General features: G+C 39.9%; 1 protein-coding gene across 1 annotated transcript; it reads left to right on the top strand.

Moving 5' to 3' along the window:
- Nucleotides 1-727: 727 nt before the first annotated feature.
- On the top strand, nucleotides 728-23,125 carry rab11fip1a (RAB11 family interacting protein 1 (class I) a). Its single transcript, XM_084728047.1, has 6 exons — nucleotides 728-1,593; nucleotides 13,511-13,947; nucleotides 14,660-15,572; nucleotides 17,895-19,610; nucleotides 20,772-20,877; nucleotides 22,664-23,125. Exons 1-6 carry the CDS (start codon nucleotides 1,244-1,246, stop codon nucleotides 22,862-22,864), a joined length of 3,723 nt encoding a protein of 1,240 aa, XP_084584173.1. The 5' UTR covers nucleotides 728-1,243; the 3' UTR covers nucleotides 22,865-23,125.
- The last annotated feature ends 1,575 nt before the right edge of the window (nucleotides 23,126-24,700 follow it).

The following is a 24,700-nucleotide window of genomic DNA, read 5'->3' as shown; positions in this document are numbered from 1 at the left end:
CTTCAGAAGCTGCAGCCAGATGAGCTGCATAATAACGATGATGATAATTACAAAATATAAGACAATTTCAAGGTGCTTTAGTGTAAAGTATAACCCGCTACACATATCTTCATGACATTTATGGTTCGTGTACTGTATTTTTTTTTTTAATATTATTATTTTTGCAGTTGTTAATGTAAACTATTTCCACATTAAGCTGCTTTGGAGACGTGCTGCTTGTTTGTTTTTCTTTTTGTTGTTTGCTATATTGTTGTATGTTGTTTCTTCCTTTCTCTTTTCTTTTTTTTTGTCAAGCGTCTTTGAGTATTTTGAAACGCGCTATATAAGTATAATGAATTATCATCATCATTATTATTATTATTATTATAAGTGGTGCGATCTTGCTCTTTCACTTCTCCAACCAGGAGAAGCTCGCGCTCCTGACTCACCTGCCTCTCAAACGTAATGAGAGCTGACTTTCTGGTTGGTTTATTGCAGGCTCAGCCTAAACTCGCCTGTGAATTAATCAAGGTAGTTGGGCGCAGCTGATAGGTGTATCCCACTGTGCGCTGCTGGCGCGAGGGGCGGGACAGGGACAGGATACCCCTGCGCCCCTGCCACAAGCCGGCAAAGGTGTATTTGAACACACCTTGACTAAATTAAATCCATCGCTCCTCGCTCTTTCCACATACGCTTTAGATCAGTGTAAAGTACTGCCCTAAGACTTTTGAGGCGGTCTGACGTTCTACTTAACGGTCCACGATATGTCAACGCCCCCCTCCTCCACCGTCCAATCACCGATGGACTCAGAAAACTGACAGGGATATCAACCAATCAGACGGCAGAAAGCAGAGTATGGGTGGGATCTCGAGTCATAACATCAGGGAAGTGAGTTGTTTTACTAGGTGGAGGCAAAGGGCAAAGCAAAGAAGGGGAATTTGTTTTCATAAAAGCCTCTTAAAGGACTTAGTCGCACCGCAGTGATGTCCTGGTTGGGTTACACCGGTTAGTACGCGCGTTAAAGCAACTCAAGTGTTATTAGAGGCTCATATAAAACGTTACGAAGAGGGGGGAGAAGTATTACGACACCAAAGTGAGCTTCCTGAACTGAGGCTTGGTAAACTAAACCTCCAGCAAAGCCGCAGAGGACGCGAAAGGTGGAGAACGAGAGTTCAGAAAGAGGTTAACCAACCGCCCGACGCAGTAAGCTATTTTTATAAGACAGTTCGGATTAACTTTTGGTGAAGCTTAACGGACTTTCGCCATGTCTCTGGCCGACCAGAGCCAGCAGTGGTTCCCCACGAGTGTCCAGGTAACGGTGCATCAGGCTCGGAGCCTCCGGGTGAAGGGTAAAAACGGCACCAACGACGCCTACGCCATCATCCAGGTGGCCAAAGACAAGTTTTCTACCTCCGTGGCCGAGAAATGCGTCGCTCCGGTGTGGAAAGAGGAGGCTACGTTTGACCTGCCGCTCTTCCACCCGGGCAACGCCGAGCGCTGCACCCTGTACATCATCGTAATGCACCGGGCTCAGGTGGGACTCGACAAGTTCCTGGGTCAAGCTGTGGTCAACTTACTGGAGCTTCATGACAACAAGTCCCGCAAAAAGACAGAGTAAGTGTCCGCTGTGATGTGGGAACAAACTGTGTCAGTCTCACTCACTGTTTTCCCTGCAGGTGTCAGGTTGTTTGTTGTAGTTTAGAGTTGCATAGCTACATTGGTGCAACGTGTGTATTTTGTTCCATATTTGCTTACATAAATAATGCAGATTTTTTATTTTTACTCATTTTTTTCTTAGTTCTGTTTATTTAGTTGAGATAAATTATTAAAATTTGAGATTGGTATTAGAGATAACGTTAGTGTTTTTTATTGACTTGCCTGCTCTGACAAGTAGGTCAGAAATCTACTTGCCAGAGGTCAGTTTGTACTTGCCCCTGCAAAAAATGGTTTTGTTTATCGGTGGTTGTCAAGTAACAAGAACAACTTAAGTTACTTGTCATGTTTAATTGAGTGCTTCAAAGTCTATAAAATATCAGAAAACAGTAACAAAAAAAAAAAAAAATGTCCATCTTGGTCCATAGTAATGTCTTAAAAATGTAAAATTTTGTCAGCTCAAAACCCAAAGATATTCAAATAAATCTGATAATAAATGGAAAGAGACACTACCATTTTGCATGAAAAATGATTAATAGATTATTAAAATAGTTAAATTATTATTTAGTTGTCCGGTTTACTTGCCCAACATGGCATTTTACCTGCCCCTGGCAAGCAGGCAGTTATTTTGGATAAGCCCTGGAGATGAACTGATAAAATCATGAAGGCATATAGGACTCTAAATCTATACCCACAATCCCATGATTACAGTGATTAAAATGATCATGGTTATTATTATTGTGGTATTTTTTAAAAATGTGCTGAAAAAGTTCACACATCGAAATCATTTCACCAAATTTTACATTGGAGACTTTTCAACGATTTGAAATGACGTCATGTCCTGTGTGATGTCATTGTTTTCATTGATGCAAAACAAACTCATGCTGCACACCACACCTGTGTCTTAGAGACTGTTGCTAACCTTGGTTGATGCTGGACTGTACTTGCCATTAGTTTCTCAATGCACTGTAATCAAACATGATTATTATGATAATCTGAAATGGTGATACTAATCATCTGGAATTTTGTCTCTGTGTGTTGTAATTATCATTTCATCCCTTTTACAAATAACAGTGAAAATTAGAAAACCGATTTGCTAATATTTGCTTCTCTGACAACAACGCTGCAGCCGCAGTGTCCTCAGGATAACTGTCTTTGTTTGCCTGTTTCATAGTTAGAGTTCAAATTAATGCCAAATGGTGAATGATTAAGTGTCTGTTTATGAGTTGTAGGAAGTCATTAATAATCTTGTAGATGGTTATAACTGTTAAATTGAGCAGTTTGGTGATGGAGTCCAGTATAGGGTTGGGTGATTGGATCAGTGTTGTCCATCGATGATAGGATGAATCCATTGCCAGTTGTTTTGTCTTTTTCTTTGGCTGATTTTTGGGGCTCTGCAACATGCTCTCATCTACTGTCACAGCACAGACCCTTCAAGCCGAACCATACAGTGAATTAAGGATTTAATTTGACCAAACCGGAGTTGGTGATTGTTGGAAAAGTGGACAAACAAAGACAATTTAGTTTACGGTTTAGTTAGACAGTGAGTTTTACATGTTTTTCTGTCGAGTTTGCATGAAATGTGTTTTACAAAGAGCCAATTCAGTTTGTCTTAGTTTGGTAAAAGAGAGAAACTTGAATTCAGAAGGTGAACGGTTGTATTTCTGTGTTTTTAAAGGAAATTATTTAATTTATTGACACTGTGTGAGTTTATTTTGTTTATTGGGTGTAGTGAATGCTGAATTCACTGCCTGCACACGTCTCCCAGCTGAGATTTGAGGGGACAGGAGGAGGTGTGGGTCAGTCTGTCCAACTCATTATTTGCACTTCAGTACTAATTTTCACCTCATTATTAATTTTTGCACATGCAGTCACTATATATAGCTCCTTTAAAGGGTGGGTCCATTACCTCCTGTTTTTTCTTGAGGTTTTTAAACCCTTTTATAGCTTCCCAGTAGTGTTTCTTATGTATTCTAATCTGAACAATCAAATTTTATAGCATCAAAAGATTTACCATGTGACCTGATGTAGGTTTCTGCAAGATGCTCCTGCTAAGTTGAGGGAGGGGGAAGGCATCAGGGCTCTAATCTTCTCACCACTTTCTGCTATCAGCTGAGTGGGACTTTCCATTTCAGAAACCTGGAAAACAGCACAAATTGAGTCCACCTTCCTCGTCTTATCAGTGTCTGAGAAGAAAAGCAGAAACAAAGGAGATTGTGGGAAAGCTGTCCAAGATTATTCTGATCTCGGCACCTCCCTCTGCCTTCTCTTTCTTCGCTGGACCGACCCTAACATTTGGGTGACGCTTCATAACTTGGTGCGAACAGCCTTGTGATGGAGACCGAGCTGAAAATCATTTTCTCACACTGCCGATGTTACTCGTGCACATTCTTCAGGGCTGTTTACCGGCAACACGGCGTGTCTGCTCACACCCAGATATGTTAAATGAGCCAGGATGACATGTGTGGTTTGACGCAGCATGGGTGTAACGCTGGTGTAACAGCCATCAAAATAAAACACTGCGTTAGTGTTGAATTGGGATACACACACCCTCTTATGTAAGAGAATTTAAAAATAAAGATGGTTTAAAATAGACTTTGGTAAACCTTTCCAAATGTGGCCTTTAATTTTGAAATGACCTTTGGTAAAGAGTGAGTGACTTGTGGGTTGTAAGTTCTTTGCAGTCACTCAACGAAGGGCAGCCATGGTACAGTCTGACCTCATTCACTTGATTATTGTTTCGTCATATCTGAAACATTATCTTCTGTTTGCTCAGTAAGTTTTTACACTTCACGACAAAGTTCATTCCTTGCACTTTTCCTTCCAAGTCTGAGCTCCTTCAGTCTCCTCGCTTGGCTTCCTCCCTCTGTCTCCTTTAAGAGCCAGAATGCAGGCTGCTGCTGGGTATTGAATGTTGCTGTTTTCGCCTTGAAGCGAGTGGTGTTCGATTACCGTCCTGCGTCTCTGTGGTGCTGATACAGGGTGTGACATGGAGGACTTTGTTCTGCTGAAAGAAAACTCTGCCATTGCCTCTCACACAATGGAGTGCGTTTGAGATGAAATGAGGTCACAGGGCCATATATATGAGTTTGTATGAAAACATGAGTCATTTACAGGCACAGGTCATCAGACAGTAAGATGAATAACTCGGTAACTATTTAGACTGAAGGATTATTTTTAGAGGCTATCACAGGGATTTCCAAAGTCTGAGACTGTGGGTCTCTCATCAGACAAGGCTTTGTAAAAATCTAATGTATTTCTCTCAAACCCTGGATGTGATCATGATTATGCTATTTGATCCCATAGAGACTGAATGGTTGAGCCTAGATAGCTTAATATTGCTGTTTAACATACATCAAATACATAAAAAAAGGTTTGTCCAAAGGTTATTTATTAGTTTCTGACTCAATACTGTATCTCTGAACTAGCTCCCTGCACACATTTAGCTTAGAGTAATGTGCTATACATATTTTACTGTATATATTACATCTATATGTGTAAAATCTATAATATTTTTTCATTTCCATTCACTTAGCCTTCACTGAAACTGCTGGGAAAATCATTTAAGTAAAGGTCTGGTGTGTAAGATTTATAGAAACCTGTTAGCAGACTGTGGCAGAAATGAATATAATTTTCTGAGTATGTTTTCAGTAGTGTGTTATAACCTGCAAAAAAAGAACTGTTGTGTTTTCATCAGCTTAGAATCAGTTATTCAGAGGGCGTGGGTCCTGTTGTATGGAGGCCGCCATGTTGCACCGCCATGTTTCTACAGTAGCCTAGAACAGACAAACCAAACACTGGCTCTGGATAACACATTTTGCATTCTGTGCAAGTTTTGCAGCCGCCACTGTTCCACCTGCACACTTGGAAGAGGGGAGAGTGATGAGCTGATTGCAATCTGGAATCTCACCGCTAGATGCCACTAAATCCTAGCAGTTTTTACAAAAAGGATCTTCTTAAAATTCTCTGAAAAAGTGTAGCCAGTAATGGATTATTTTTATGGCTAAATTTACCATTATTCTCATTACAGATTATGGGTGCAATGGATTACAGTTGGCCCTTGACCCATTCGGTTCAGCCCCCACGGTTCGGCCCACATGTGATCAGCGGACTAAACACAGCATTCATAGTGTGAATTAGAGTTTTACTCTCGCATGTAGTTTTTTAAAGTAATAACCCCCTCAATCTCCAGAGTAAAAAGAAAAGACTGTGAAAAGAGGAACCCGATGCGCTCTGTGTTTCACTCTAAAGTGCTCTGCTGTGCCACAAAAAAAAAGGAAGAGCGACTGATTTAAAAGCCGTCAGTTTCACCTCCATCGAGTGAAATCCTGACCACCTCTTCTGCTGCTTTCCCTCTGACATGCAGCTGTCACTCACAGGAGCAGCCTGCAGCATTTCTGTGACACAGACTTCAGTGTTGATTGGTTATTCTGAATAAAGTGTACATTATTATTATTAGTATTATACAGTATTTACTATTGCTAGTGGTAATTAGAGACAGAGAGAAGTGGCTACACCGCAGCATTTTCTCTCTTTTTTTTATTGATCTGAAAGATGATCTGATCTGTGAGTCAGAAAGCTGTGATATGATCTGAACCGTGAGTTTTGTGATCCATTGCACCCCTACTATTGCTCAATCTACTGCTTATTTCCTTGATTACTCTATTATTTTATATCACCCATAAGATTAGAAAAAAATCATGCAAAGTTACCATTCTTGAAACAAGTCACAGTCACCTTAGAAGGTAACCTTGTTATTTTTCAGCCAGGACACTATTTTTCTCATGTTTTCCCATGTGTCTAAGTGACTAATGGGGACAGCAATTTTTTAAATTGGTCCAGTACTGAGTGAAAACCTCTGCGCCTGGCAGCCCTGAACCAGGCAATTGGCAACTGCAAAGTACATCCACTAAGAATGCTTTTTTGGCCTTTAGATTAGTGTTCTGTGTTTGACAGCATTATGGAAAGGATCCCTACAGAGAGAGACCTTTTGGTTAAAGAGTAAGATCTTTTTTTTTTGTTTAAACAGAAACGGATGTTTATCACTTTAACCAAACCCACCAGACTCCATTTATAGAAACAGGAATTTTATCATTGTAAAACTCGCATCATTCACAAAATAATCATCATCACCTTTCCACTGTTCCAGCAATCACCAGCTCTGCTTTGGCGGAAATAAACCCTTAATTCACCGTCTTAGATGTGACAATATTCAGAGAGGAACGAGAGGGAGGTCTGACATCAGAGAAGCGGGGAGAGGTGGCGTGTAGAGCCAGGGAGATTACGTTGCAGCCCTTTTACGGCTGATGGCTGCAGCAGTCTCGCTCAACACTGGACCGATTTCAAAAATTGTTTCCCCATTAGTCATTTAGACCCAGAAATATGGGAGAATGGGTTCTATGTTGAAAAAAACAAAGTTAGCTTTAAAGTACAAGGAGACATGTTTTCTTCAAAACACAAAGACGTTCAGTCTACAATTATTTTTGATAACAAAAAAAAAAGATCCTTTTTTGCTTGAAAAATGACTTGAGTGATGAATCCATTATCAAAATAGTTATTGAGTTACAATATTGGACTAATTCCAGTTGTTCCAGAGTCGGTTCTCCGGAGTCAGGTTCCTTTACTCAGACACTTAAGCCGTGATATTTATTTTGTAAACAGAGACACTAAAATATCTCCCATCCTGACGTATTGTTTATGTTCGGCCAGCATGAGAATCACCGTCGGAGAATTCCAACAAAATATGATCTCATAAACTTTCCTGCACTCGTCGTTACATCCTTGAAAACTTGTGAAACACAATTACAAATATTAGCGTGTGGTGTCAGTGAGTGTAAAACCGATATTTTGCAGGAATCCATCTGCATTTTACAGCTTATTTTATTGCCTGAATCCACTCTGGTGTTGACTCAGAGGATAAACACAGGCTCTCCTGTTAATCATTAGACATGAGACAAGAGAAGTGCCCTTGACAGTTAGGGAACCTGTCCAGCAGGACTCGGTGAGCGTGCACAGTGGGCTCGGCTCTTTGGCTGGACGCTAACAGAACAGAACATGTACACCCTGTCAGTCAGTTAATAACCTCAACAATGCATTGTCTGTGTACTGTCAACTTGAGTGTGTTCTCTGCTGTAATCCACACAGACAAAAGAACAACTAAGAGTTTTCTGTGCTGACTTGAGAAACTGTGATTTATCTGTCCTTGTGCTCAGACTCAGTTAGCGATTGTTTGTCTTGGCTTGCTCAGTTTAGGGTGGGAAACAAGAGCTGTTTGAAGTAGACTCAGTGTAACTTTCATTACATCACGCATTGCGCAGCTCCTCCCTGTGCGTTGGAGAGCGTTTGAGGAATGTTGGTTCACTCCCAGACTTGTTTCCTGGCTGTTATCCTAAGAAGAGCCGGTCTGGATGTCTGCAACAGTGCATGACACTGAAGTGAATGCTGCAGCAGTAAACTCCACCTGAACTGTGAATAACTGTCTGGTTGATGGCACACTGTGCTCTGTATGTAAATTCAGCGAGAGATATCTTTTCTGCACTACAGTTTATCTCTTATAAGATTAGATCGAAGCTTAATAGGTGTAACAAAATTATCAAAGAGGAAATTGCACAGTGCCCTTTACAGTTTTTTCAGTTAGTAACAGACATTTCTCAATAATGGGTTCAGTAGATCTCCATCAGCTGAACAGAAGTTGACGTGGACTGAAGTGCAGATGCCGTCTCATTGCTCTGACACAACATTCATAGACTCAAACTCAAGCACCACCACAACTCTGTTTACATATTATTGTATATACTGTTACATTTATGTCCAAAATCTGTTTATTAAAGTGCAGTTTGCTGCATTCAGCTACAATTCAATCTAAAAATAATTCAAAAAACAAAATGCCTGAACTCCTAATTGGGCCTATTTTCATCCCTTGATATCCAAAAGGACTCCTGCTCCTTTTTGGACATGTTTTGTTTTGTATAGGTTTACTGCTAACTTGTTGTTTTGTTTATTCTTTTATTACTGTGAAAGTACTGGTTATTTTTTGTGGTGTTTTGTTTTTTCAAATTTATTTTATTCTTTTAAAAAAGTGTTGGAAATAAAGTTCATTCAATTCATTGAAAAATAGTTGCCCCATTTCAACACAGAATACTCATGTAGAGAGTGCCGGTTTCTACCATTGATGGATAACGTGTGGGTGATGCACGCTCGACTAGTGGGAGGAAAATTTATATACATGTATATATGGTATATTTAGCTCTAGAGCTGTATTTAGCCGATCACTAACACATGGTCAAAGGTATATAATGCACAGGTATTAAGGGTGTGTCCATCATCACTTTGCTGTTTAATCAGTGCATACTCTGACTACAAAGTGAGGTGCAAGGCGCAAAGAGATTGTATTTAATCTCTGAATTAATCATAGGTGTGTTTTGGGCGTTGCATGAATGAAACTAATCATTGTGTCATCTCCTATCCCCCAGAAGAGCCAGGTGCGCCCGCCTGCACATTGCTATTAAAATGATGGATTCAGTAAGTTGGAGAAGCGAACAGAGATGCTAAAATGGCTCACTTCATCCACCTGAACCTGCATGTCTCTCTCATGTGCACACAGCTTCGTCCTGTTACTGTTGCTTTACAGTGTCTTTAAATGAAAGAATCTGAAAACCTTTGACAGGCCATGTCACAGACCCCTATTTGAGAACCACTACCATAGAGGAGCTGTTTTCCTCATGGAGGTGGAAAGTTTATTTATATTATTTGTATCAGAAATCTCTCTTAGGCGCAATGAAACCTGGAAGTCTCAACACATCTGCAGAAGGTCATGAGGGATGGAGCAGGGATACAAAAAGATTATTTTCCAGGTGTTTTGGACATGTTGTATATCTGTATCTGTGGCTGTCCTATACATGCATGTGCAGTGAATATGTACGGTGGCCGACAAGTGCAAACGCGCTGCATATACAGACAGGTGCTGCAAATACAGAAACGCGCTGCATATAAGAAAACAGATGCAAAAGGAAAACGCTGCAAATACAGAAACGCGCTGCATAAACAGAAACGTGCTGCAAATACAGAAACGCGTTGCATACAGGAAAACAGATGCAAAACGAAATCGCTGCAAATACAGAAACGCGCTGCATAAACAGAAACGTGCTGCAAATACAGAAACGCGCTGCATATAGGAAAACAGATGCAAAACGAAAACGCTGCAAATACAGAAACGCGCTGCTAATGAGAAAACAAATGCAAAAAGAAAACGCCGCATATACAGAAACGCGCTGCAAATGAGAAAACAAATGCAAAACGAAAACGCCGCATATACAGTCACACAACGGAAGTGCTCCAGGCCTCTAGGGACAGTGCTGAGCTTTCCCCCGAGAGACAGACAACGGACGAATCAACCTGCGGAGGAGAGGAATAGGCCTACGTGAAATGGCACATATTACTAGATAAAATCCTTACTGTCTGTTATGTATTATGCACTCCCTGTACTTTACTGTTGTTTTATGTATGAGTGTTGTCATGTTGCTTATATGTCATGTTTCCTTGTATGTCTTCAACATGACAATAAAGTTTGTTTAAAAAAATAAATAAATAAAATAAAAAAAATCCCGAAAGGGGAAACGTAATTATGAAGAATAAACATCCCGTAACTGTTTTTTAAACTAAAAAAAAAAAAAAAAAAAAAAAAAAAAAGGAATAGGCCTATGTGAGAAGTAGAAAGTTATTGGTGAGAGGAAAATTGGAGGCTTGAGAGGCTACATGAAAAAGTATTCTTTTTTCTTTTTCTTTCTTTCTTTCTTTTTTCCACATGTGGCCCTCATCTTTTACTGTATTATGAAAGTGCAGCTGATTTACATTTTTACATTTTTGTTTGTTTGTCGGATTTACATTTTCTGATTTTTTGCCTCTCCCGCCTCCAATTTTCCTCTCACCAATAACTTTCTACTTCTCACGTAGGCCTATTCCTCTCCTCCGCAGGTTGATTCGTCCGTTGTCTGTCTCTCGGGGGAAAGCTCAGCACTGCCCCTAGAGGCCTGGAGCACTTCCGTTGTGTGACTGTATATGTGGCGTTTTCGTTTTGCATTTGTTTTCTCATTTGCAGCACGTTTCTGTATATGCGGCGTTTTGTTTTTGCATTTGTTTTCTCATTTGCAGCGCGTTTCTGTATTTGCAGCACGTTTCTGTTTATGCAGCGCGTTTCTGTATTTGCAGCGTTTTCCTTTTGCATCTGTTTTCTTATATGCAGCGCGTTTCTGTATTTGCAGCACGTTTCTGTTTATGCAGCGCGTTTCTGTATTTGCAGCGATTTCGTTTTGCATCTGTTTTCCTATATGCAGCGCGTTTCTGTATTTGCAGCACGTTTCTGTTTATGCAGCGCGTTTCTGTATTTGCAGCGTTTTCCTTTTGCATCTGTTTTCTTATATGCAGCGCGTTTCTGTATTTGCAGCGCTTGTCTGTATATGCAGCGCGTTTGCACTTGTCGGCCACCGTAAATATGTCTAGTTTTGTGCTGCAATACTGGAATTACTCTAGTTTCTGTGAAATTTACCATAAAGTAGCACAATCCATGCAATAAATAAGAGACCTTTCTGTTGTCATGGAATCTTGGTTTGTGATAAATAAATAAATAAATAATGCTTAAAAGACATTAGGGACATGTATTGTTTTTTTAGGTTGTTGTGTAATGAGTGGGATAGTGTTAGGATAAATATTGAAACAAATTTTGTCAGTGTTTTGGTACAAGAGTTGATCCTGAGGTGTGTGTAAAGTGTTTGGGTTGCATTTTGAGTGCATTTTAGATGTTAGATTGACTGTTGTGCACAGGGAACTGTATGAACTGTGTTTAAAAAAAGTGGAATCGGTGTAGAGAAATGTGTGTAACCAACAGTTGGAGGGCTCTGCTGTGGAACAAAACAGTTCAAAAGGGGAAAGGCTCACCATAATGGGCACTTCTGCTATAGTATTAGTATATCTAATAATAGCGAGGCTTTAATTATACCAGCAGGAAGTGTCTGTATGTAATGGCAGTAATTGCTTGTTTTGGCATAGTTTTAAAAAGGGCTCTCCAGAACACTCCTACCTTTCCCTTGCAGACAATAAGGGCTGATCCTGTACAACAGAGAGGACATGAGGGGGGAGTGTGAACAAAGCTGTGATTGTCAGGCTTTATCTGCGGTTGGCATGGCGCTCCCAACAGGAACTGGAACAAGCTGTACATTAGTTAATGACACCTGTCAGTCTGCGGTCTAATAAGACACAGGCAGGCAAACACCAACAGATTCAGAAAGTTATTTATGTTGAGGATTTATGTATAGTATGTTATTTTTCATTTTCAGCTTGCATTTAACTTAATGTAATGCTATTTTAAGTGAACCTATGCATTGCTTTGTTTCCATAGTAACTTTATAGAGCCAATCTAAAGTCAAACTACTGTATTAAAGAGTAAACTCATGATCAAAACAGCCCTCTGGGTTTGCAGTAATAACAATAATAATACACCGTTAAACATAAAATAATTATAGGGACTTAAATTCGCAGCATCAGCAGGGTTCAGTGTCGATGTCTGTTGGAAATCTACTCGCCCACAGTAACTTTTTACTTGTTCCTATAAAAGTTGTTTTATTAGCGGTTCTTAAAGAACAACAGAGACTAAAGTTAATTGTCATAAATAGGGCTGCTGCATCTATAAAAAATCAGAAAATAGTGAAAAAATTCCATCTCAGTTTTTCAGAGTCTAAGGTGATGTCTTTAAATGTCTTGTTTTATCAGTCTAAAACCCAAAGATATTAAATTTAATATGATAAATCAGGAAATCTTCATATTTGAGAGGCTGAAGAGAGCATTTTTTACCATTTTGCATGACAATTTACTTTAACAATTAATTGATTATTAAAATAGTTTAATAGTGTAAGTTCTTTTTTACCACCTGGTAGAGCTGCAACTAATGGTTATATCCATTAGTGATGAGTCTGTCAATTATTTTTTTTATTTTTTAATAAATTGTTTTGTCTATAAGATAATAGAAAATTGTGAAAAATGCTCACATCAAGTTCCCAAAGCCCACAGCAACGTTGTCATATTGCTCCTTCAGTCTGATCAAAGACATTTCTATCATAATGATAAACTGTAGAAACTCAAAAGCAGCAAATCCTCACGTTTGAGAAGCATTTGTTTAATAAATTACTTGACAATAAAGCAGCTGTCAAAATTGACTGTTGAAGCTATAATTTAATTATATCACCTCTTGTTTGTTAGAATTTGAGCGCAATGGACTGAAAAAGCCTGCAACTCAAGATTATTTTCATTATTTAGAAATCAATTCATTTTTTTTTTTTTTACTGTTATAAACCCAATTAATTAAACTGTTCTGAAAGCAAATCAGAGAAAGTGATTGTTTTACATACTTGACTATTGAATCTAATTAGAAGTGTTCACTTTGAGATTATATTTGTCTAACAACTAATCACTTAATCTAAAAAATATCATCATGCATAACAAAAACACAATCATCATGTTTTAAACGATCCCGAGGTTTCTCAGGGTGGCAGCACTGACTTCAGACAGCGCATATGAATTCACCACTGTTCAAGTCTTGAAGGGTGAATATGGGGCTTTATTTAAGCAGGAAGTCCTTTGAGATAAAGATCTCTTTTTCAAAGGACACCTTGCCATTACGAAGTTACAAAGGTTATAAATTGGAGCATGTCAAAAACAGACAAGGGACAGAAAAGATACCATGTGTTTTCTTTTGTTTTTTTTTTGCAGTTTAATGAACAAGATATCCATGTTTAAAACTTAAAAAGCCCATTTTTTATTCGGAAAATCCCTATGATGTTGCAAAAGTAATTCTTAAACATCTAATCAATTTTATCTGTTGTTTCAGTTGGTTCAAGCTGGTGGACAAGACCGGAAAAGAGGACAAGCCACGAGGGGAGGTTCTGCTAGATATCCAATTTATGAGAAACAACATGTCAGCCAGCATGTTCGACCTTTCTATGCAGGACAAACCTCGCTCGCGAATCTCCAAGCTGAAGGACAAGGTCCGTGGGAAGAAAAAGGATGGCTTCTCTGACTCTGCCTCGGCCATCGTTCCCTCTGTCAGCCAGGTCCTCACAGACAGCGAAGGGGAGGCTGATGCTCAGTCACTCAACCAGTCTCCAGGAGTGAAAAAGAAATCTAAGCTCAAAACGCTCTTTGCTCCCAAATCTAACTTGCAGCGAAACGTCTCGCAGTCCATGTCGACACTGGGGTCACTTCCAGAGAAGAATTCATCTCTCAGTGGCAGCCGCTCGTCTGGCCTCAACGTGGAGTCTCCTGAAGGTAATTTAAAGGGATAGTGTGGATTTTTTTAGGAGAGGTTGTGTGAGGTGCTTATCCATAGTCATTGTATTACCTATAGTAGATGCCAGCCAGTTTGTAGAAGCAGAGAGGGGCACCAGCACAGAAGATAAGTAATGTACTGCTGTGGACAGAGCCAGCAGGAAAAAAACATTATCCATTCAAAAAAGGCCTACTTAAAAAAATAAATATTAGCATCGTGTATGCAAGAATAATTTCTCTTCTTCAGGGTTTTCCCTGGTTTACCGCTGCCTCGGTCAGTTTGTTTGTTTGTGTTGGTGCATAACTTCAGTGAATTCATAATAACCCTTTAAAACAACAAAATAACACAATAACACAAACAAACTAACAGATTAAGGCAGTGGTAGACCAGCAACTCCTGTGTTCTGAGAGGTAAAATTTCACTAAAGGACTCTGGCTGGTTTGGAGAGAGCAGTATTTGACTCATATAATAATGGTGGCTTCCTACACCAAACTGTGAATGTGTGGGCCTCCATCTACTGTAGATAATACACTGTTAGATAAATACCTCAAACAACCCCACTTAACAATCTGAAGTATCAGTTCAGTCTTTCTTATCTCAGTGTGTACTGTATGTCGACAGCTCTCTGTCCTCTGCTGTACAGTGGAAGATAAATAAAGTTGCTTTGCATGTCAACAATGACCTCATGCTTCACTGTCTCTCCTCCCGCAGGTAAGAAGAAATTCAAATTCCTGGGACACAAGCGGACAGGCAGCTCTGACAGCAGGGTGTCTCAGGGTCCGTTCTCCCTACTGGGTCGCTCCAAGCAGAGCAACAGTGACTCGAACAACCTGTGCATCAACGGCAGCCACGTGTACACAGAGGAGGAGTCCAAGAGTGGATCCACTCTCAGTCTGAACAGCTCAGGCCAAGGCTCTGTGGAGGACGTCCGCAAACACACCTCTGATCCAGATTCCTTTAAAAGTGTACCTGTCCCCTCCCTGCAGACAGAGTCAGACAGGGCATTACTGGAGCAACAGCGCCATCAAGAGGAGGAGGAGAGAAGGCAGGCAGAAGAGAGGCGCAGAGCGGAGGCCAAGAGGCTGGAGGAAGAGGAGAAGTACAGGCTGGAGGCCAAGAGGCTACAGGAGGAGGAGGAGCGCAGACTACAAGAAGAACAAGAGAGGAAGAGACGCTTCCTGGAAGATGAAGCAAGGAGGAAGAAACAGAGGGAGGAAGAGGAGGAAGACAGGAGAAGGCAAGAAGAAGAACGCAGGATGCTGGAAGCAGCAGAGAACCAGAGGCTTGAGGAGGAGCGTCGCAGAGCGGAGGAGCAGAAACGACAGGAGGAGGCCTCCATGAGCGACAGGCTGACGACTCTGTTCGGGATCATCAGAAAGAAGGAGGAGAAAAAGGAGGAGGTGCAGCAAAAAGAGGAGCTACCCACAGAAACCCCCCGCAGTGACTCAAGAGAACCTGATCTACTGATCTACCACCGCTCCACCAACCCGTTCGAGGAGATCCCCCTCAGCAAAGATCCTCCAGTCAGCCCAGCTGATCATCAGAAACCCAGCCGCAACCCTCAAACCCCCTCTGCCATGGTCTTCCTCAACCGCACCGCTAAAGTGTCTGCAGTCAAACCCAGGTACAGTAGGCATTCTTCTTATTTAGTTGCATTATATATTTTCAACAATGTGCTTTGCTTTGCAAGTGTGATTTGAGTCATGATTTTAGTGGGAACTGGGAATGCATGATATGAAAAACAATTATATTATGCATTTATTTTGGCTGAAATTGCAATTTTGATATGCAATATGATTAGTGGGAATGATCATTTTTGCATCACAGTGTTCATTTTCACAAAAAAACTATGAAAATCATAATGATGTGACATTTGTAGGCGTCTGTGCCAAACAAACTTGAGAGAACAAGATTTTTAGGCCTGGACATACTTCATTGTAATCCTGTTTTGTCACACATTTTATCTTTCTCAAAAAACTGTAGGGTTCTGCTATTTGCACTTAGCCATATTGCAATTTCGATAATATTGTGAGTAATTCTGCAGTCCTAAAGCGAACGTCATTTTTGCATTTAATTTTCACTGAAAAAAAATATGGAGGCCAGGAAATCTCTGTAGCACCATAATGTTTAATTTATGATGATATATTGTGACACATTTTACTGTATATAAAAAAAATAGCACTTTGGATATGGCACACACTTGCCAGTTTCATCCAGGGGACCTTTTTGAACCTTTTAAAAACATTTGTAAAATCTTCCGTTTCTGTGTGACTATAATGTCTCAGGTTGGGAATTGTAAGATTGCACTGGCCCATAACGTGATTAATTGTTCAGCCTTTCTCTGCATGAATGTTATGTAATAATGCTGCTGTTATGTCAGTGTTACGACACTGGGGATGCTTAGTAGTTGCTTACAGTCACACTATTGTTAGACTTGCTTGACTTGAATTTGACTACTGCCTCCAACAGGCTCACAAGTGACACTGCACATTTTGTCTACTACCTTTTTGGTGGGATGTGCATTTTATTCAGCCAAAAAGACGCCTCACACTAACTACAAGTTAGAAAAAAGTGTGTTGGGGGGCTGGTTTTTATCCACGCTCCATCTAAGTAAGAGGCACATACAGTCAAGAAATGTAATTTGAGAGAAGTCAAACACTTGTGATTATTGGGTTTCCTTCTTCACCATTTCTGCCAACACTGAAACTTGGGAATTTCACAGCTTTTCGTCCTTGTGACTGTCTTGAATTACCAAAACTTTGACTTCTACCCAACGGTTGATGAACCAGTTGGACCAGTTTGGTGTCTGTACAGATGAGAATCTGGGTGTGGTTTGTGTTTGTGACGATGTTGTGGAACAGGTAGTGGACTCAGAGCTCATAAGCTGTGACTGAGCCACAGTCTCACCTTCTATGTGGACGTCTTAGGTGATTGTATTTTGATTTTAGACTTTTTGATAGTTGTTTGTGACTGGATCGGACTGGATTTTTCATGTTTGAGTCATAATGGTAAGGGGCTTGTGCTTGTTATCTTACAGTATCTCTTGTTTTAAAGATTTTTTTTCCTAGACAGCAGATGTTATCCAAGGCATTTCGAGTTGTTTGTGTTAGTAAGTTGTCATATTTTGTTACATTTTGATGCCATGTTGGACTACATAGTACAGTCTAATTGGGATAATCTTTAAGAAATGTCACATTGTAGTCTTTTAATTGGACAGTCAAAATTTCTCAGTAGGAGAATGTCAGAGCTAAAAATAGAAACGGTAACCACAAGGCATGTGAATTTTCAAAGTTTTGTCTGTGGGTTGGACATTGACATTGAATTCTTTAATCAGCAAATGATTTTATCATATATAGTTATATAGTTAGTTATATATATAGTTCAGTAAATATTGAACTGTCTAGGGATGTAACAGTATATCGAATATTGTGATATTACGTGATTCTTTTATTTTCGTTTAATTTTGTAAAAGGACTGCTACTGGCTGCTGCATTGTTTTTGTTTTGCAGGTGTTCATACTTATTGTTTTTATAATTCTTATAATTCATTCATTGCCAAAGATAATTTTTGCAAATTTTGACAGAATTGCTGATTCTGATTTTGATTATTGAAATTAAAAGCTATTTTGATTGATTTTCAGTTTAATATTGAAATTAATATTGAAAATGTGACACCCCATTTTTTTCAAGTCATCATTTTTCACAGTCTTTTTTTAATCATTGCAATAAATATTGAGTTCTGGACTTTCTATCATGGTATTATCGTACCTCGAGTTTTTGGTATCGTTACACTCCTAGAACTGTCTGTAGATCGGAATTTATTTGTTTTGGTTATTATTATTTACAATTAGTTGGTGATGGGTTTTACACTGGTGGAAATGACTTTAGGTGTTGTGATGGTCACACTGACTCTGACTCTTTAGGCCTTTGTTTTCACTCCTTGGCAGATTGGCTGAATCTTTGGAGTCTGAACCTACTGACTCCCAAACCCCCAGTCAACTGTGTCCTTCCCCAGCCTCCTCTGAGTCCACTCTCTCTAGTGTCCCATCTGAGTCCCCTGATACTTTTTCCAACCTCCATTCCTCCCTTGCGCCGCCAAACATAAGCCAAAGCCCGTCTGGTTCCCCTCGTGGCAGCGTAGACGATTTGTCCTCGGTGGGATCTTCACCCACCATGGCAGATAAGAAGAAGAGAGCCCCCCTGCCCCCTGGAAATAACGTTCCTGTCAGAGAGCTCAGTAATCCAGCATACGTAGATGTCGATGGATCGCAGCAAGGCAAAAAAATGTCTCTACCTCTTCCTGATTATGACACCTTGTTTCCTCAAAAGAGACATGGAGTACAAGGGCACACTCGATGGGACCACATAATCGCTGAGGTCAATCAGAGACACAGGGACCTTCCGCCTGAATTTCTGGGTCCAGAAATGAGTGTGGACGGCCCAGAGGACCACAAACCCATTGTCAGTCCTTCACTTGAGCAGGACAGTCCTGCTATGAGGCATTATCAGCCACAACCTCTGGAGACCAAACCGGTGTCATCAAAGAAAGTAGCGGCCCCACCTCCCCCTAAATCAGTCGCACCTCCTCCCCCTAAATCAGTCGCACTTCCTCCTCCACTCCCTCGATCAGGGTCAGATTCCAGTCAAAGACAGAGCCAGCAATCTGCCTTGAGGCCGAGTCCGTCTGCAGTCCCAGGATCTGCGATCACAGATGCTTCAAGCAGGGAAAGTCTCCCAGTGAGGTCCAGGGAGGGCACGAGGAAGGTGTTGCACCCATCACCTGCAGCCAGACCAACAAGCCCAGCAGACTGGGATACCCCATCGCCAGATGATCAAAGAAATGTGCAAGTCACAGTGAACAAAGAGGCACCCACAGCCAAACCCAGACAGAGGGTTAGTGGCAAAGAGCCAGTACAACAAGAAGATTCAGCTGTGACACCAGTACAGACATTATCGAGTTCAAATATGAGCAGCTTGGACAAAAAAGACAGTTGGACAAAGGAGAACTTTGTAGAGTTTGATCCGTTCCCCAGTACTGATCTTCTTTCTAAAGATTCCTGGGCTCAGCCGAAGCAGAACAAAGAAAAAGATGACTTTTTCATGGGCAGTGCACAGAAAGAGCAGAAACTTGAAGACAGAGGAATTACACCAGATGATCTTGATGATATTTTTGGTCAAGAGAAACTAACAGATCCATTTGCTAGTTTTAATGGCAGCGATTCAAACAAACAAGATGAAGACAGTCCTGCTTTCCAAAGAAGGAATTCACGGAGACGAAACCAGATTCCTCCTTCCACAACTCACCCCGATAATAAAACTCTCAAGTCTCAACAAGAACCTGCATATAAAGAAGAAACAACCATCACCACACTTAATCAAGGCCTCTCTGCAAGAGCAGTCATGAATGAGTCTGTCACCCCGAAGCCTCAAGCTGAAGCGAAAACACCGAGCCGTTTGTACGGAGCTGTACCGGATCTATTTGGAGCTGAACCTTTCACTGTAACCTCAGAGCCCCTCCAGGTAGTCATGGAGGAACCAGAACCTCAGGCAGGAGGCTTGTCTGGTGGAAAGATGCCTTTGAGGGCATGGGTCTCACCCTCTGAGGTTCAGCCTGTCAGTGCTCAGAATAGCAATGGAGGTGGGCTAGCCTTATCTGCACGCAGGTGAGATTGAACAGGCTGTTTTATCCAGACTTTGCACATGGAATGTGCCTGCTGTTGTTAAATGGGGAAGCAGATCAGGTGTTGGGATTTACCTTGGGTGTGACTGTTTTGAAGGCCTGTGGTTTCTTGGCCACTTTCCTCCTTTCGAGGTTAAAGCTGGGTTAGGCATTGTTTTTGACATCGTTGGGCAAATGTTCCATAATAACTTTTAAGCATGATGTAATTCAGGTAGTCCAGGAGAAAACTTAGACTTCTTCTCCTCCTCTTTGCTCTGTTTTCAGGTTTTAGAAAATCTACCCTGTGAAGAGACACTTAAAGTCTTGATTTAACACGTGATTGGACCTGCAGTTGACTTAAGTCAGTCACAGGTCCGTAAGATAGTTGATTGTTGCATCTCATTCCCTAATCTTCATTGGGAATGAGACTCAACAATCAACATCTTCAAGCCTCCAATCCAAAGCATTGGTAATTTCAACTGTCTTTCTCCAGAATCACTTCCTGCACCTTTAATTCTGAATATTGGACTTTGATCACAGTGGAATGATGTGGAATATTTGCAAAATATTGAATTGTTAAATGAACAATTCATTCCAAAATCAAAAATCTATATTTTCAATGACTGTTTTGGTGTGACTTTGTTTTGGAGATAACATCTGTAGAGATGTCTGTCTTCTAGATGTTACTCATCTTGTGGTGTCAAAACGAAAAAAAAAAAAAAAATCGTAAAAGCCAAACAATGGCAATGTCTCATGAAATAATAAACGTGTTACTCAGTTCAATTTCATGTAGGTACTGGTTACTGTTTTCTTTCTAGTAGAATGAAAGTAATTCTGGTAGATTCTACTGCAGAAAGAAAGTACTTCCTTCTTGAAACAACAAAGTCTGGATTATCTTGAGTAAACACAGTTCATGATTTCTTTAATATTATATTGGAGAGAAGGGAGACATATTTACAGTTGATATCTGCAAAGCTCCATAGCTCAGACCAAAACAGTCTAAATGGATAAAACACTACAGACCAAAGGAAAAATATATATTATGATTTTGGGGTGAACTGGCCCTTGAACACTTTTTCCTCCTGCTTTTAATATTGTTTTTTATCAGTAGTGTTTTCTGTCAAGTTTCCTCACTTTATATTAATGTTTGCACTTTTCTTTGCAGGCCTCATCCTGTGAAGCCCATGAGCTCAGTTGAGAACCAGCATCCAATCAGCAGCCCTGCTGTGAAGGAGATTAAGGTCCGGGACAGCACAACAGGGAAGATTCAGGTACAGTCACACTGGGACCAAAACGACGGCACCTTTATTGACACGTCCCCTTAAGCAAGTTAATTAGATTTTTCCTGCAGGAGGGCTTCAGGGTCACATTACAAAAAATCTGTTTAACATCATCTGCATTATGTATATTTACAAGTCAGCTTGTTTTGAGATAATCCTCTGACATTTTCCTGCAATTAAAATATTAGCTTCATGATAAAAATAGTCTGTTACGACTGGTAGCTTCTAAATGACCTGAGATCTTGTGGTAGTTGACTCTAATAATACTGATAAATATTGAGCTTGAAGCTTCATTTTTGACCGTGGTTATACCAGTTTGACAAATCTTATCAGGGATCAAATCGACAAAGAAGACATGTTTGCATCTTTCTCTTGATTATACCAAATCCTGATTTTCCTGAGAACCTTTCTTTATTTACAGATCCAGAGCTTTGAACAAAAGACATTCAATTAATTTCCAAATAATCCCATACAAGTGACCAAAAGGCCTTGCACTGAATTTGAACTGCACAGTATTGACATCCTAGATTTATGAACTTATTAAAATCGATCCACACTCCGTTTGGAATTTAAAAAAGAGAGAGAATTTAAAATCTGATCTTAGAGGATTTTAACAAATGGCCTGTGGGATTTTTTGTTAGATTAAAAAAATGGCTTAATACAGCTAAAAGTGGCACACAGTGCGTGTTACTAATGCTTGTTTGGCATAGATTTGTTAGAGCAGCACTGTTGGGGTCTATTTTGCAATAACAACCCGCTCACTGCATAGATTTAAAGTTAGAGAGTTAGCACAAACTTTATTGTTCCCACAGGAAAAATTGTCTTTGGCACAGTGATACAGTCCATTGTTTCACATAAAATAAGATTAAAAACATCACAGAAACATAAACGTGTGACACAAAGCTCGACAGCTGCCTCATATAAACTGTCCTAAAAACATGAAGGAGTCATCTGACTATGAATTTCACACTGACAACACAATGACATAAAACCAATTAAAATGCAAAAAAGTGCTAAAGTGTTAGTGCAAAACAGCAACGTGCAATAAATACACAGAGTCTCAGTATTGGAGTTCTGCAGCTTGATGGAGGCTGGAACAAACGATAGCTTTGTGCAGTCTGATTTTCACTTTGGCACACAGAGTCTTCTTCCCGATGGCAGAGGTTCAATGATTTTTGTTATTCGTTTCATGGCTGCCTCCTCACACACTCTGTATGGGCTCATATTCTTTCTTTCCTATTATCTTGGCACAATTTCTCTCACAGCAAAAAGGTCGTGGGTTTAAATCCCGGCTCAGCCACAGCCTCTCTCTGTTGAGTTTGCATGTTCTCCCCGTGCCAGGGTGGGTTTCCTCAGGGTCCTTCATCATCAAAAACATGTGTGATAGGTCAGTTCTCCAGTCATTACCCCTGACCAAGGTGGTGGCTTATGAGTGGAGGTGGTCCACAGGTTCTGCACAGCAGCTGCCCACTGCTCCTAAAACTAGGATGGATTAAATGCAAGGACTGAATTTGTTACAATAAAGTTTACCTTTTACATTTACCTTCACTAAAGGAAAAAAAAAAAATCAATCATTTGACCCAAAATAGCAATTTAAAAATTACTTTATTGATGTAAAAAATATTTTATTGCTCCTCCAGAGTCAAAACATCTTCTGCTCTCGTGGGATTAATACTTTGAAAATCAGCTAAACATATTTACAAAAAATAGATATAATCAGAAGATCCAGTGACATTTCTGTTTTCCACTTGTACTCACTTCTCTTCACCCTCCTCAGGTACCAGACTCGGTGGAAACTGGACCGTACACTCAGCTGACACAGGAAGAGTTGATCACTCTGGTGGTGAAGCAGCAAACCGACCTGTCCAGGAAAGACGCCAAGATCGTCGAGCTCGAGGAGTACATCGACAACCTGCTGGTCCGCGTCATAGATGAGAAACCCTCGATCCTGCAGTCCCTTAACTCTAAACCAGTGTAAGGTGACGGCCGCTGGAGGAAGAGAGTCCCAGCTGTGTTTATTGTGTGTGTCTGTACTGGTTTCACTGTGTACTGAGAGACACAATCTCTATGAAGGTCTTATAGAGCATATGCACTTTTTTAGTTTCAGAGTCAACTTTGTTTGAGAATGCTGGAAAATTGACTCTGAATTAATAACATGGTGATTACTTATTAACAAGCGTTAAAAAAAACAATCTTTATAGGCAAATGAATGTATTTGTTTTGACACTAAGGTACTGGAATTTTCAACATCTTGATTTATATTCCATACTTGATGAAACTTGGGTTGAGCTTTATTTAATGTACTAATAATGGAGAGAAAATCTATTGTTTTTTTTAACTATCTTGCTTTTTTTTTTACTCTTTACACTGGGTTTTGTGTAACTTATTGCTGTGTGATGATTGATCTTATACATAACCTTAAAAAAACAAAGTTATTCACCATATTGATCTAAGAATGTAATATTTCTCTCATTTAACAACCCCAGTTCAGAAGAGTTGGGACATTGAGTGAAATGCAAGTGAAAACCAAATGCAATGATTTGCAAATCCTTTACACCCTTCATTCAGTTGAATACAGCACAGAGACAAAATATTTAATGTCACATTTCGCCCATGGCTTCTTCAGGTTTGCTCAACAGAAGCGAATCTGAAGAAGCCACGGGCGAAATGTGTTGTTCGCTTCATATAAAATCACAGTAACTCAGTTCAGTGTGCAAATGTTTATGTCGATGTTTTTATCTGAGATGTTCCTGCGACTGACCAGCTTCTGATCCCTGAAACTGGCTGTGCAGAGGGATTATTTAATTATTTAATAAGATATTTATTGTTCACACTGATAAACTAGGCATCGAGTTCAGAATATATTTACAAAAAACAATAAAGTCAGTCAGTTTGAACATTAAGTATCTTGTCTTTGTACTGTATTCAATCAAATACGAGTCAAAAAGTTTTTGCAAAGCATTGCATTCTTTGTTTATTTATGTTATACACAGCGTCCCAACTTTTTTGGAATTAGGGTGGTATTTGCAATAAATTATTTGATTCACTGCATTCAGCTCTTTATTATGAGCTGGGACAAGAATATGATTGTGTATATAACAAGTGCACATTGACTTTTCCCTTTTCCCTCCACCACTTAAGTCTTATTTTGTATTCTCTTTGTTGCTCATTATGGTATGGCATTTATTTTTTTAACTACATTCCTCCTACTTTTACTCACCACAGTCGAATGTCAGCTGGTTGTCCAGTCCTTAAAAAAGATACTGTGCCTATTTTTGCTTCAAAGAGGTATTATTTAGAAAACCAGCAATAAATAAGAGGCAAGCAGCTACTCTGTACTGTATATAGTTTGAATGACACGGTAGTTAGAGCTGTTTTTCTTTCATGTGGTTGTAATTTAGCCTGCACACATATTGTAGTTTGAAATATTATGCAAGTTATAGGACAGAATCAAAATGTTTGTGTTGTATTTATAAAATGAAAACCAAGCGATAATCAAAAACTAATCACCAGAGGAACAGTAATAACCAACCAGCCTTGTCTTTGTATTTGAACTACACTAATGAATGAAACCCGCATCTTCGCCTTTATATGACAATATTATGTTATGCCTTGGCAGAAATGATCTGAGCAATATTAATCTTCAGAATGTACAGACCTGTGCCTTCAGAACCTTTTTCATGACTCTTCTGTCTGATTTGCTGGATAGACAGTCGCTGGTTACCTCTCTTCTTTTTCTGGAGTGAGAGCTTGAATATTGCAGCCTGATGTATCGAGTGTTTGTCTGACACGATGACAATACTACAGTCGATGC

This window comes from Lutjanus erythropterus, chromosome 10 (genome assembly GCF_056507025.1).
Source record: "Lutjanus erythropterus isolate fLutEry1 chromosome 10, fLutEry1.hap2, whole genome shotgun sequence".
NCBI classification, from domain to species: domain Eukaryota; kingdom Metazoa; phylum Chordata; class Actinopteri; order Lutjaniformes; family Lutjanidae; genus Lutjanus; species Lutjanus erythropterus.
The sequence above is the reverse complement of the archived record's forward strand: the minus strand, read 5'-3'. Positions and strand labels throughout refer to the sequence as shown.